The 13,418-nt window shown below is 30.4% G+C and overlaps 4 protein-coding genes across 11 annotated transcripts; 1 reads left to right on the forward strand and 3 right to left on the reverse strand.

Annotated features, from left to right (window-relative positions):
- Nucleotides 1-455: 455 nt before the first annotated feature.
- On the reverse strand, nt 456-2,264 carry mRpL21 (mitochondrial ribosomal protein L21). Of its 2 annotated transcripts, XR_010824326.1 has the most exons (5): nt 1,829-2,264; nt 1,611-1,733; nt 1,220-1,540; nt 714-1,154; nt 456-597 (listed from the first exon to the last, which is right to left on the reverse strand). XR_010824326.1 is itself a non-coding variant. In XM_066744112.1 (4 exons), exons 1-4 carry the CDS (start codon nt 1,932-1,934, stop codon nt 1,054-1,056), a joined length of 651 nt encoding a protein of 216 aa, XP_066600209.1. In that variant the 5' UTR covers nt 1,935-2,264; the 3' UTR covers nt 571-1,053. The 2 variants fall into 2 exon arrangements, 1 of the variants encoding a protein (XP_066600209.1); XM_066744112.1 differs by having other exon boundaries at nt 571-1,154.
- A 4,298-nt stretch (nt 2,265-6,562) lies between these two features.
- On the reverse strand, nt 6,563-9,679 carry LOC136783815 (antichymotrypsin-2-like). 6 transcript variants are annotated; one of them, XM_066744109.1, is made up of 8 exons: nt 9,601-9,679; nt 8,956-9,119; nt 8,640-8,822; nt 8,354-8,564; nt 7,882-8,096; nt 7,180-7,365; nt 6,919-7,060; nt 6,563-6,781 (listed from the first exon to the last, which is right to left on the reverse strand). In XM_066744109.1, the coding sequence occupies exons 2-8, from the start codon at nt 9,022-9,024 to the stop codon at nt 6,648-6,650; spliced, it is 1,140 nt and encodes a 379-aa protein (XP_066600206.1). In that variant the 5' UTR covers nt 9,025-9,119; nt 9,601-9,679; the 3' UTR covers nt 6,563-6,647. The 6 variants fall into 6 exon arrangements, with proteins under 6 accessions (XP_066600206.1, XP_066600208.1, XP_066600205.1 ...); XM_066744111.1 differs by having other exon boundaries at nt 8,640-8,809; nt 8,988-9,119; nt 9,584-9,618; XM_066744108.1 differs by having other exon boundaries at nt 9,584-9,618.
- Nucleotides 9,680-10,967: 1,288 nt separating this feature from the next.
- On the reverse strand, nt 10,968-12,329 carry LOC136783765 (uncharacterized). 2 transcript variants are annotated; one of them, XM_066744039.1, is made up of 5 exons: nt 12,192-12,329; nt 11,834-12,039; nt 11,683-11,754; nt 11,318-11,586; nt 10,968-11,240 (listed from the first exon to the last, which is right to left on the reverse strand). In XM_066744039.1, the coding sequence occupies exons 3-5, from the start codon at nt 11,732-11,734 to the stop codon at nt 11,085-11,087; spliced, it is 477 nt and encodes a 158-aa protein (XP_066600136.1). In that variant the 5' UTR covers nt 11,735-11,754; nt 11,834-12,039; nt 12,192-12,329; the 3' UTR covers nt 10,968-11,084. The 2 variants fall into 2 exon arrangements, with proteins under 2 accessions (XP_066600136.1, XP_066600137.1); XM_066744040.1 differs by having other exon boundaries at nt 11,834-12,036; nt 12,192-12,302.
- A 270-nt stretch (nt 12,330-12,599) lies between these two features.
- On the forward strand, nt 12,600-13,394 carry LOC136783812 (EKC/KEOPS complex subunit TPRKB-like). The gene has a single exon (XM_066744100.1). It carries the CDS (start codon nt 12,788-12,790, stop codon nt 13,331-13,333), a length of 546 nt encoding a protein of 181 aa, XP_066600197.1. The 5' UTR covers nt 12,600-12,787; the 3' UTR covers nt 13,334-13,394.
- The last annotated feature ends 24 nt before the right edge of the window (nt 13,395-13,418 follow it).

Raw genomic sequence — 13,418 nt, forward strand, 5'->3', positions numbered from 1 at the left:
CATTTTATTGATTGCTGTTTAGATTCGAGCGACCTTGCATTCACATGTTATACTGTTATACTGACGCATTAAAAAACAACGGCACATGAAAATGAATAACCAGGCTCCATAAGGGAAATATCAAGGTCGTTGGATTCTTTCTCAGGAAATGTTTCTGCTTTAGGTGAAAATGAGATTTTCTCTTATCATCTTTTATATATACAGATGTTTTATTAAGAGAGTGAATATAATAAGTTATTTTACAAAAAATTGAGCTGGTAAAATGGGAAAGGAGTTGTAAACGTAGATGGGTCTATTGAAAGCGAAAGAGTTCGCCACGGCCAAAGCGGGATTGTCGAAATTCTCCTCAGGAAAATTAGTGGGGGTGGTCGGCTCTCTATTCTTGGGAGTCGTGGATGTTGACTGGGGTGTTGTTGATGTATATGCTTCGTGCCCCGGTTTGCCATAGGTTTGCTGAGGAGGCCCATAGTGGTTCTGCAATTGGTTATTTCCGGTTTGGAAGTGCTGGCCGCTTGGTCTCCATCCTGTGTAAATATAGGGCGCCAGGTCAGTCACCACCATCCCAATACAGAGAGTAAAGATCAAATGGAAAAGTGCCTGCAATTTTATAATTCAATAATAGTATTTTTCCTATAATCATTTCTGTAGACGAATAAATTCTAATTATCGCGTGTATTAATTACTGATTACATTTAATTTTTTTATTTACTCACGCTCATTTTGTTCCACGTCCTACGTAAAAACAAATATCTTACTGGGCTTATGGCTCTTCTTCTCACCTTTATACGATACCCCACCAAGAAGTCTGTACACTTTGAATGCGAAATGAGCATGGGAGCCGAAACGATTTCGCTTTTCCTCCCAATTTCGTAATTTTGAAGACCCAGATAACACGCTATGAATTTTCAATGAAAATTACAACATTGCAAAAATTTCGACTGTTGATGAAACATTTACGAAAATGAATAGAAAGGTTTGAAGTAATTATAAAAATTATAAATTTTATAATATATTAAAAGTTTATTAATAATGTTTAACATTGCTGATATTTATTTAATATATTCTGTCCAAGCCTTCAACCTCTTTCCTTTCCCCAAGAACACCATGAACATTTATTGAATTTATTCTCAACAATGTACGATGTAACCTGTAAACTGTTGTAAGGAGAGAGTAAGTATAAATATGAATTAAGATTATCAAATGAAAATATTTTACATACAAGTTATTCGTCGATATTGTTTCCTCTTTTTAAACCTGCAGCGTGTTATTGTGTGAGACATGCTTTTTTCAATTATAGTAGCATCTACAGATACCAATTCCCTACTTAAGATTGGCCTTCCAATTAGAGTAAAATCTTTGCTACCTACTAACATAACTTTTTCCAATCTTAATTTGTCACCAATGTTTGGTGGCCAACCACCTTCCAGCATTATAAGATCATTTTCTGTTACTTTAAATTGTTTTCCACAAATGTGTATAACTGCAAATAGTCTGCCTGCTCTTTCAGTTGCTATTTGATCATTTATCTCTTTCATTACATCTGAAAATTGATATGCAAATTATAAATAAATAAACCTGCTAAGCTTAGTTAATTGAAACATTTTTATTACTTTTTGAAAGCTTTTCCTCTTCTTCGGTCATATCTGGTATTTCCACTTGATAATCAGGCCTTTGTTCCAACCATGGTAATTTAGTTTTATGACCAGCTATACTCATTTGCCATGGTCTTATAGCTAAAAAGAATAAGAATCGAATAAACGTTAAATCTGTAAATAACTTGGCAAAACTTTATTAATTTATAATTCAATTCATATAAAAAATCACTAACCTGGATGTAAAATTGGTTTGTTTACTACAATTGGTGCGGTTTTGGTTAATAAACATCTATTGGCAGTAAGACTTAACAATCGTGAAAAACCAAGAAGAGTTGTCATTTTTTGTATTTGGCTTAATAATATTTATGATTATCGTGATTATTTTAATTTCTAGGTTATGTTATGTAGTCATACCAGAGATGAAACGGGAGATTGCTCATGGCAGGGTCCTAAAATATTCCTTGCCGGTAGGCGGCGCTGATGTTTGTTAGAAGTCGAAAATTCCATAAAACCACTAACGCCATCTGTCGGACGCGAATGGGAAGCACTTTGTTAGGCACACACACCATTACTGTGGTGCGAATGCGTGTGCAACCTCCTTCGGTTACCATCGCTCAGGTTCGGACATCTTCGCTATACATCGAGTTCGAGAGAGAACGGCATAGTTTATCCGGATCTCTCTCTCCCTCTCGATCTAACTTTTGTTTAGCCGAAGAGCCGAGTAAAATTCCTTTTCGTCCTGCTTCAATCCTCCTCCATCTTTCAAACCTCAGATTCGAGTTCGATTCCATCCAATAAATTTTTTTTTTTTATTGTAGAATGTTTTTTTATTGCCATGAACATATAAGATTAACAAATATGTAAAAATGGGGTTTTAATATTCCATAGTTACGCTCAAAATATTCTTATAAAAATTTAATTTTTATTTGTTATCAATTCAAATAAGTTATTAATGATTACTATAAATATTCTAAAATTATAAAAAATGAAAAAAAAAAAGAATCGAAGAGGTCTCGAACCTGGACTCATCGGTTCCAAAAGCCGAGACCTTACTACATGCGCTATAAGAGACTTAAAGATACAGATGATAAACTTGCATAAACTTTATAGCTTCAAATTCGCGTACTCTCCATGTTACACAGATACAAGTATACCTTCTTTCTATATATTTATACTTTATACTGTGAAATTAAACAAAATATATGAAAATATTATTAGGTTAATTATATGGCCCTAGACATCTACTATATTATTTAGACATCTTTTAAATTTGTAATAAATCAATTCCGGCTTTATGACTGAATTAGTAATTTTGAAGTGTCAAATAATATTTAAAACGCAAAGTGCGAAACACAGAACACTTCACTTTTATATTTGAATCGCATGTCATTTTATTACCTACGTATTTTTTCATTTCCCTTTAGAACTTGGGTTTTCTTTCGAAAAGATTGTATTTTTCGTTCCATTACATGCATAGTTTAACGCGCGAGTGATCTTAATCGTTAATATTTATTACTCTACAAATTCACCGCTTCGACTATTTAAATTAATATTTCTGCATAATTACAAGCTTTTTTTTTCTAAACATACAGTTATTAATTAAACAGAACAAATTAATGTTTTACGTGTCTCTGTGAATTAATTTAAGAGTCAAAACGGCGAATTTATAGAAAATGTATTAACAATTCTAGGGCCATAAAATTAACCTAATAATATTTTCATACATTTGGTTTAATTTCACAGTATAAAGTATAAATATATCGAAAGAAGGTATACTTGTATCTGTGTAACATGGAGACTACGCGAATTTGTAGTTATAAAGTTTATGCAAGTTTATCATCTATATCCTTAAGTCTCTTATAGCGCATGTGGTAAGGTCTCGGCTTTTGGAACCGGTGAGCCCAGGTTTGAGACCTCTTCGACTCTTTTCTTTCCATTTTTTATAATTTTAGAATATTTATAGTAATCATTAATAACTTATTTGAATTGATAACGAAATAAAAATTAAATTTTATAAGAATATTTTGAGCGTAACTATGGAATATTAAAACCCCATTTTTACATATTTTTTAACGGGATCCCTCACGTGTGCTTTAACGACAGTACAAGTCAATAAACAATTAGTTTAATAACATTCAAATGCGAAGCAAATTGAACAATCGGGCGTTTGTTAGACAATGTGCCAGTCCTAATGAGTCAAACGAACTTAAAAACACTCAAATTAGTTGAAAAATAACGCTGTACCATTGTGCCGCGTTCTTGAAGAGAGGTTACTTTTGGTTATTTCTACTTCAAGAACGCGGGACAGTGGTACAGCGTTATTCTTCATCCGATTTGAGTTTTTTTAAGCTCGATTGACTCGTTAGAATTGGCACCTTGTCATAAAGAAGCCCGTTTTTGCAATTTGCTTCGCATTTGAATTTTATTAAACTAATTGTTTATTGATTTGTACTGTCGTAAAGCACACGTGAGGGGTCCCGTTAAGAGATCTCTTTAAGAGCAAGGTGTGTATCGACATTGCAGTGTGGTTCTACCTGAAATCTTAGTTTTTGAAAATCAGCGTCATTTGGTGATCGATTTCAATTTCAGCTACAGCTTTCTAATTCTCAGATCAATACCTATCGAATGAATTAAAATAATTAAATTATTTTCAAGAAACGTGAGTTTTGAAAACCAAAAGTTCAAGTCAATCCGCACTGCAATGTTAGTATACGCCTTTCTCTTAGGGTCAATTTGATTAAGTAGATTAATAGTCTAGCATACTAAAGTTAATATAGTCCTCGTCACATGCCAATTTAAGTTAGGCACTTCAGGTGATATAGTTGATGTGATGGGGACTATAACATCTTTAGTAATTAGACGTTTAGCCTACTTGGTCGAATTAACATTTAAGGGGATCCACGATCGAGACAGAGCTTGAATTGAAAAATATAAAATATAGGGTATAAACAATTTCCCTATTCACAAAAATATTTAGTTTATTGAGCGTAATGGTACTAAAACCTTGGTTTTTTTGGAAATAAAAAAAAATATAATTTTTTTCATATAAGAGCTAATCAGTCAGTCAAAAATACCTTCCGAATTTTTAAGAGTATTTCCTTTATATTTGCATGTAATTACTCGTTGACATTTGCCCGAGGGCGCTATAGTCTAACTTTTTTTAAACTATTTAAAGAAAAAGATATTTAAAATTTGGTTTTGGTTTTTTTACGAATTTTGAAAAACTGATTATAGCGCCCCTAAACATACACAATATAGTAAATTTGCTCCTTAATAAAAAATTTATATCTTTAATGGTTTAGAAGATTTTCTTGATTGAAATTAATGCTCGCTCATGGATCCCCTTAAAGCCCATACTACAATATGTCGTATGTAGTTGTCGTACACAGTGGGAAATTGAATCGTGTGTGCTTTCAACTATAGTGTAGTATATCATTTTGCACGTTAAATTACATAGTGAAGCTAGCCGAAGCACACACGATTCAATTTCCCACTGTGTATGACGGACGCGCATCCGCGTATCGTTTTTCAGTGCTGGGATTCTGTAACTTCCCAGCGATGATTTTCGGTATCGCTAACTACCGATAGTTGTCGCTTGCAGTAACGAAAAGAGCGATTCTGTAACCTTCCGTCTACATATATGTATATGGATTCAGTAACTAGTTATCGACAACTTTCGGTAATTGAATCGAGTTACCGAGAGATATCGCTAAGAGCGATTCTGTAACACAAAATTTTCGATAATTGTTGTTAAAAATGGCGGTCGCTACCGAATTCTATCGTTAACTTAACGACGACCGTGATAGGCGTCGGTAGAAGTTTACCGAGAAAGTAAATATAATAAATGTCACAAATATTTCTTAAATTAATATTTAGAAATCACAAAAACGTACTTACAATAAATTTTCTTTATAAATTAAGGCTTACAGTAAAAATCATAGGAAATAAAATTTAATATTTTTCCAATTTTTATATTTAAAAATAACTATATATATATATGCAGAGGTTTTCTCTAAAATATAGAATTATATCAGTATACGATACGCCAAGGCCTGAATTTATATATAAACGAAACTTAATCCATAAACGCCCACGGGGACACACTTTATTCAGTAATTTTTCAAAGCTTACTAGATGGCATAGAGTTAGGTCTGAAAATTTGTTCGAAAAATAAAATTTATAGATTTTTAATCAGTCTTTCCAATGGCCATATCCAATGTTTAAAAAATTTATTTTATAACACTCAAAATTGAGGTTAACGTATGAAAAAAAAAAACATTTTTTGTTTCAACTTTTATTTTCATCCACTTTTATGCAATCAGCTTAAAACCACAGAAAAGTAAGCTCGTTATTTTGTTAAAAAATAACGTATTGAAAAATTTAATTGTTTTTTGGAAGATCAAAAATGACATGCGGAATGAATAATTATACCTAAAAACTTTTGGGTGCTCTAACTTAAAAACTAACAGCTTTAGGAAGAAAGGTGCAAAAAGGAAAATTCTTAGAAATTATTAACGAACACGTTGAAATTTTTTCAAAATTCTTTGTGAAATTTTTAAATATTTCCTAATACCAATTTTTTAAATATTTTTGGAAAATTTCACAAAAATCCTGAAAAAATTCTACTGTTTTCTTTGATGAATTCTAAGAATTTTTCATTGATAAAAATTTATCATAAACTTTAATATTGCCGACTAAAAAGAAAAAAAACAAATATAAAGTAGAAATGTTTATATTTCAGATTTTCTTGCTCAAGAATATTAACTTCTAGGAAAATGTATTTTCCACAAATAATACTTAGAAATCATTGAAGAAAACAATAGATTTTTTCAAATTTTGTTTAATATTTTTAGAAAATTTTTAAGAAATCGGTATTACGAAAAATTGTAAAAATTTTCAGCACATTCGCTCATGATTTCTAAGAATTTTTCATTTTGGGTGCTATGTTGGATCATAAAAAATACATATTTAAATTTCTCAATAAGTTATATGTATTAATGAGGTTTCAAGTTACCAATAAGAAATTGTTAAACGTGACTTTAAGAAAATGTATTATAAATCCGTTACATGTCCTATGAATATAGGAGTGTTATAGTAATTGATCATAAAAATGAATGGTCGATCAACTTTAAATATAACTGGCCGTGTTTTTCGACTGGGCATACTTCGTTCTTTCATTACCACAGCTGAAAATATTCGTTGAAAGACATTTATCAATTATATATTTGAACGTTTTTAAACTATAATAATGCTATTATAATTAATACTAAGTAACTGGAGTATGAATAGCTTCCTTTCAACATAATATATTGAATCAAATTACCAGTAACTGCAGCAGCTTCGCTTCCTTCCTCGTTAACCAGAATAAATGCTTTTTGAATAACTTTGCTAACGTACAAACCTTTACCATCAGTCATGTTCAAAAAATCAGCAAGTGAATCATCAAACATGTCAGTCATCCCCAACTATAAGAAAACAATAATAAATTATATATCAATCTTTTACATATAACATTAATTATTCTTTAAACTTTTATAAATAATTAGAAAATAATATTTTCATAATTAATAAAATTACTTCATACTTGTTTTAAAGGATCTACGAGATTCAATGTACTTTCAATTTTGAATTTGGGCAAGTATAACTCAACATCCTGAGGATAACCATTGGTCAGAAGAGTGCTGAGGGTAACATCATTCAATTTACTTTCGACTTCAGCCAAGCCCTCAATTTCATCAGGACGAATAATCATCATGCTCAAATCATTACCCTGAGAATACACAATTTTTAGCTATGAAAATAAGTTTCAAAATATTTTTCATACAGAAAAATATTGCTACAAAGCCTTATGTGCAAAAAAGTATCACTGCATTGATATATTATGAAGAAAAGTATTGTTGAAATGCATTGAATACTTTTGGATGTTTATGAGGATCATGCTGTTTTTAGTACTATGTATAAAGATTGATTCATAAAAATGTTATGCCTGTCAGCAGTACTTTAGTTTTTAATATGAAATTGAAGTAAAATCTTCTGGAAATTCTCCTTTATTAGGATAAACATTTACATTTTGAATATGAAAAAAGTAATAATATTTTAGCTTCCAATAGACACATTTATCAGAAAAATATGGGGAGAACAAAAATATACCTTCGTATCATATAGATACAGTAAATCATAAAAAGACAGCTAAGAGGGCCTTATTCCTATACTTAATAATATGAAATTTAAATAAAATAAAAATATTACAGTAACAACACTTTTATGGAAAGATACTTATGTTTACCTTGTATGGGAGCTCAACAAAAGAAGCATTAAATTTTGGAAGAATGCCAAATTTGATTGCACCCTTTCTATACATAGTTGGGACATTTTTTCTGGACCGAGCATTCAAATTAAATGGCAAATTCTTAGTATCTTTAGGTTTAAATTGAGTAGCCCAGTTGCCTTTGAAGTAAACAGCATTCAAAAGGACCGCTCTCGTAAGTGAATTAAGGTCATCTACAGCAGGAAATAATTGCTTTTATAAATAACAATAAATATTTAAATAAATAATCATTAACAATAGTATTAAAAATAGTGCTTTGTAATAAATTAAAAATTTGAAAAAAAATTCAAATAATCTATTTTATTCCATTATGGAATTAATATATGTGTAAGGCAAGGTCTTTGCAATTTAAATAAAGTAATAAATTAAAATTCTCTCTCTTAATCATTTCAAATAAAAATTGATTGCATTTTTTGATACAAATACTGACTGTCTTTAACAATCTCTTTAATTTTATCGTGAGTCTGTAAAGCAGTCCATTCATTGATTTTCGTTGATGCAACATTTGGTATAGAAAAGTTTACTTCCTCAGCAGCAGACATAAAGAAGTTCTTAGTGATCTCCATGAATTCAGGCTTGACAAAAAATACTTCACTAATGTAAATTTTATTTGCCACGCTCAGCTCAACATTCTTCGTATCCTGAAAATATAAATTACTCTCTCTTTACTCTCTGAAGGTTTAGAACTTTTCAAAATTTAAGTAATTTCTAAATACATTTAATCTTTCAATAAGATTTTTGTAGCTTTCCTTCAGAAGGCTGTCATCAGCAGGAATAGCAAGGCCTTGGTTCATTTGAATAGCTGTGTTTCCAGCAGCACCAAAATAAGTCATTGCAAGTGCAACATGAGCACTAAATGGAGATGCAACAAGATTTTTATTGCTGTCTTCCGCGATTTTCTATTGAAAATAAACATTTCATTCTATAATATTTATAAAATTAACATATCATTTAAATCTTCATTTTACAATTCTAACATATTTAAGTCTAATACTATATATACATTATAAAATTATGTTTTACTAATCTTACTTGGTAGAGTTTAGTTGTAAATGTTTCAACACTCTGCGCTGCTACCAACACTCCTGAATTAGGACTCATTTTAATTGTTGACCTCACAATATTTTAAAACACGAGTAGTTACAATTAATCACCAATGTGTGATGTAAAAACTACATAGATCTTGATGATAAATACTGCAAAAGATAGCACTATGTATTACTTATTCGATTAATAAATTTGAGTTTACGTTAAGTCAAATACAGAAGATATATTAATGTCAGCATGAATAGTGACCTTGTTGTATTATTATTGCAAATAAGCTTCAAGTATCGAGAATCTATACTTTATGTGGTACAAATTATAGAATAGAGTTTCAATACGTTCAGCTTACTTACAGTAATTAATAATACGATCAGTATCCATCTACCCACTATATATTGGTCTACGACTTTAACGTCGTTTCACGTGAATGAGTCATCTGACATAATATAAGCCGGCATTGCACGGCGCGTGGAGTGGCACGCTACAAATGTGGACTAATGCAAACTGAAAACGCGACTAACGTTTGACAGTGGAAACGTCCTTCTACTCACTCTACAGTAAACCAAGCAAATTACTCCACGCACCGTGTACTTCCAGTTTAAGAATTTTAAATTACCATACGAATACACGCACGAGCAATATAAATATTCCAATAACTACCCATGCAGTTACAAGTTTTATATATATATATATATGTAACCAATCGATAGTATCTTTCGTAATCTGAACAAATACTGATAAGAATATTGTAGTTTATCTTTTCAGAGAAAAAATTATAACTTCCTGTGTAATTATATGTTGACTATATATTTCTTTGTAATTTTTGTTATACTAAGAATACTAATCGAATGTTAGATTAGTAATAGATAAGAATTGATAAAGATAGTTATAGAAGGATTAAGCTTCTATATCAGATGAACGAGGAAATCATACTAGCACTAAAATATATTTGAAAAGGGAATTATAAGCAGAAATATTATGATAAAACCAATAGTATAAGCCATTAACGGGAATCCGTATACCGACATTACAGGGCGAAAACTGCTTCGCGTGCAGCGTCGTCATTTGTTGGCGAATTGTAAAGTTATTATAGGTATTTGGAAATGCTAGAAGATTATCTACTGAAGTACAATTAACAAAAATGAAAAAAAAATTTTGTTTAAATAAATATATTAAAATTATTGAGAAACAACAATTAAATCGCAAAATCCCCCAACGTACTTTACTAGATAATGTTCATACGTTTCCAAAAAGTCCACAAAAATGCAAATCCGTCAAGAAATGAAGATGCTGCATGCGAAATAAATAATAGAAGAATTTCGCGTTCGGGAAGTCGCCAACACGAAATTCTTCCATTATTTATTTCGCATGCAGCATCTTCATTTCTTGACGGATTTGCATTTTTGTGGACTTTTTGGAAACGTATGAACATTATCTAGTAAAGTACGTTGGGGGATTTTGCGATTTAATTGTTGTTTCTCAATAATTTTAATATATTTATTTAAACAAAATTTTTTTTTAATTTTTGTTAATTGTACTTCAGTAGATAATCTTCTAGCATTTCCAAATACCTATAATAACTTTACAATCCGCCAACAAATGACGACGCTGCATGCGAAGCAGTTTTCGTCCTGTAATGTCGGTATACGGATTCCCGTTAAATTGAAAGTTTATTACAGGGACTAAAAATTCTTCAAATTCGGAGTATATTATTGATAAACGAATTGTCATAGTAATATCAAGCCAATGACAGAATCACAATTTTCTCTGAATTTTCTTCTCTTTCCACGTTTTTCTGTTTAGCCAAAGTAAGCGCTCATCCAGTATACAGTACACTTATGAAAATTATAATAAATCTTTTACTAATAAAAGTTGATTACAGTTTAAAGAATAAGAATCAAATGTAATAATCTAATAAACAAATTTTCATTTCATTTATATATGTAGCTGATGAATTTAATTTTAAATTGTATTTTAGTTTCAGTTATAACATTATTTTTTTTTATTGGTATCTGTTATATATTGAAAAATATGATTTTTGATTCTAGAAAAGGTTTGAGAATTTCTATTCTAAATGGTGATTTTTTCAGTATATTCTTCCTCGTCGCAATACAACTTCATGATCTGCTATTATCACAGCACTTGGGAGATGCGTGTCCTTGTTTACAGTAGTCACATTCACAGGTTGGTTTTCTTTTTGGTAGAGGATACTTTTTAGGTGGGCAAATTTTCGGTGGAGGTCTCGTGTCGCAACAGCAAGGGGCACAGGGATCCTAAAATTATTACAAAATTTTATAAATATTGTTTAATAAATTTATGGCCCATTAAAATTTATTCAAAAATAATTTACCTGCATTTTGATGAAACAACAAGTTGGAGGAATCGTAATACTCGGGCAAATTTCTTCAGGACTTATGTAAGGTTTAGGTTTGGGGCAACTATAAGGACATATTGGGCAGGGGCCTTTCTTAGGTTTACTCACAGTCTCCTCAACTTTTTCCTCTGGAATCTCTTCCGGCTTTAACTCAGCCTCGGCTGCCACAATATCTTCCTCGGTAACATCCTTAGCTGGACAAATTTTAACTCTCCCATTGCTAAAAGTAGAGGATAACTCCAAAACTGCAAAATTAAATAAAAATTACAATCATGAACAATTTTTTTCGTTTTTTCGATGAATTTTTATATTTGTATTATATATATATTGATGATACATACAGTTGTCAAATAATTGATCTAATATACTTCTTCCGCAGCTAGCGTCGCCCATGATGATGTATTTTTATATATCTTAATTAATTAACAGTAAAAATTGATTATTAATTTTACTAAATATTTTTTAGAAAAATAAGAAGCAAATATGTGATACCTTTTTTTTATTTTCCTAGTGTGTCTCGTTACGACGAAGGCAACATCTGCGTGGAAACTCCGATTTGTCCTTCCATACTTTCTGCGAATTATTTACTGTTTTTTCCTCTTTAAGTCCTTGCTGTGCTTTGGATGAATTTAAGGACAAAAATTCTGATAACGTCAAATTTCGATTTTCACAGCATGGAAGATCGTCAAAGATATCTGCTTTGTTTGTTAAATTATTATTTAAATTTATTAATCTAACAGAGATTATATAAATGTGGAATTGAAATAAATCTAACAAGATTAATTCTGTTATTTCAATTAATCTTGTCAAATTATATTTATCTTATTTAGTATCGCTGTTATTTATTTACCAATTGTGTTTGCCTCACTACTCTTTTTAGACATTTCTTAGCCAAAAATTATCTTAACATTCCACATAAAATTTTAAAAGAAAATATAAAAATTAAACTTTTTACAAGTTCAACTCAACATATTTCCAGGTAATAAACTGCAAGCTTCAGTTGAAATAGGTTTTCCTTTGTTTTTCAATAAAATATCAATAATAATGAGAGATTTCAGACTATTTGCAGATTTGCGCTTGTATTTAACATTGTGCTATATTCAAATCCAACTGCCTTACTACCTTATCTTTATTTTAAGAGTAAAATAAACATGAAGCTGGTGCAAATTTTCGAATTCTTATTTGTAAAAAGCTTAAATTAATAATTGCAAGCGTTAATGTTTGGCATTCATCTATAATCTTTTTTCAATTTTATATTTAAACTCAATCAAGTTATCAACTGAGAGGGATATGTAGAAAATTACTTTTTAAATCTATAATACGTCTCTAGCTGGCACCAGCTAGCGCTTCTTGAATTTAAGAACTTAATCATTTTAGGTTAGGTTAAGGTACAGCCTCTGGATAATAAAAATATTTAGTGTGAGAACTTAGATATAAATTGTTAAAATGAGTGAATTTTGTGTAAAACTAGACGATGAAACTGAGCTGTACCTGACATTACGTTTATATACAAGTGTCGAAAATACTAATGAAATTCGAAAAAATATCTTATCTGGCGAGTTGCCTTGCTGCATGTTAAAAGCAGGTTTAATTTTTGAACCATTTCAAATTGTGGTGGCTGCCAATAAAGCTGCGCTGAATAAGAAAAATAATCAATTAACTACCAAAACTGTATATACTGAACTGCTTTTCTGCCTTTCAACATCAAAAAATATTTCACAGTCTTTAATAGAATTTGGGATTGATGACAAAGAGGAAATTATAATTGCTGCGATAATCCATAAAGAAAAAGAAGATAAGCCAATTTTAGAATTAATTAATGATAATGTGAAAGGGAAAGAGGTACCTATACAAAGACTTTCCGAATATTCAGACTGCAAAAGGATAAGAAAAACTTATAAAATCGATGAAGCAGAATTAAAAGTTTCAAATTTCATAGACTCAATTGTATCAAGAATAAGCATTAAAGACTTTGCATCATTGAAGCAATGATAGATTATTTACCTGTAAGTTTTTATGAAAAAGTTTTTGAATAAAATCACTCTATAACATTTTTTCTCATTTTGCTTATTAAGTG

The sequence above is a fragment of the Prorops nasuta genome, unplaced genomic scaffold, assembly GCF_024137725.1.
Source record: "Prorops nasuta isolate Cenicafe-Biocafe unplaced genomic scaffold, Cenicafe_Pnas_1.2 PNAS00035, whole genome shotgun sequence".
Lineage (NCBI taxonomy): Eukaryota > Metazoa > Arthropoda > Insecta > Hymenoptera > Bethylidae > Prorops > Prorops nasuta.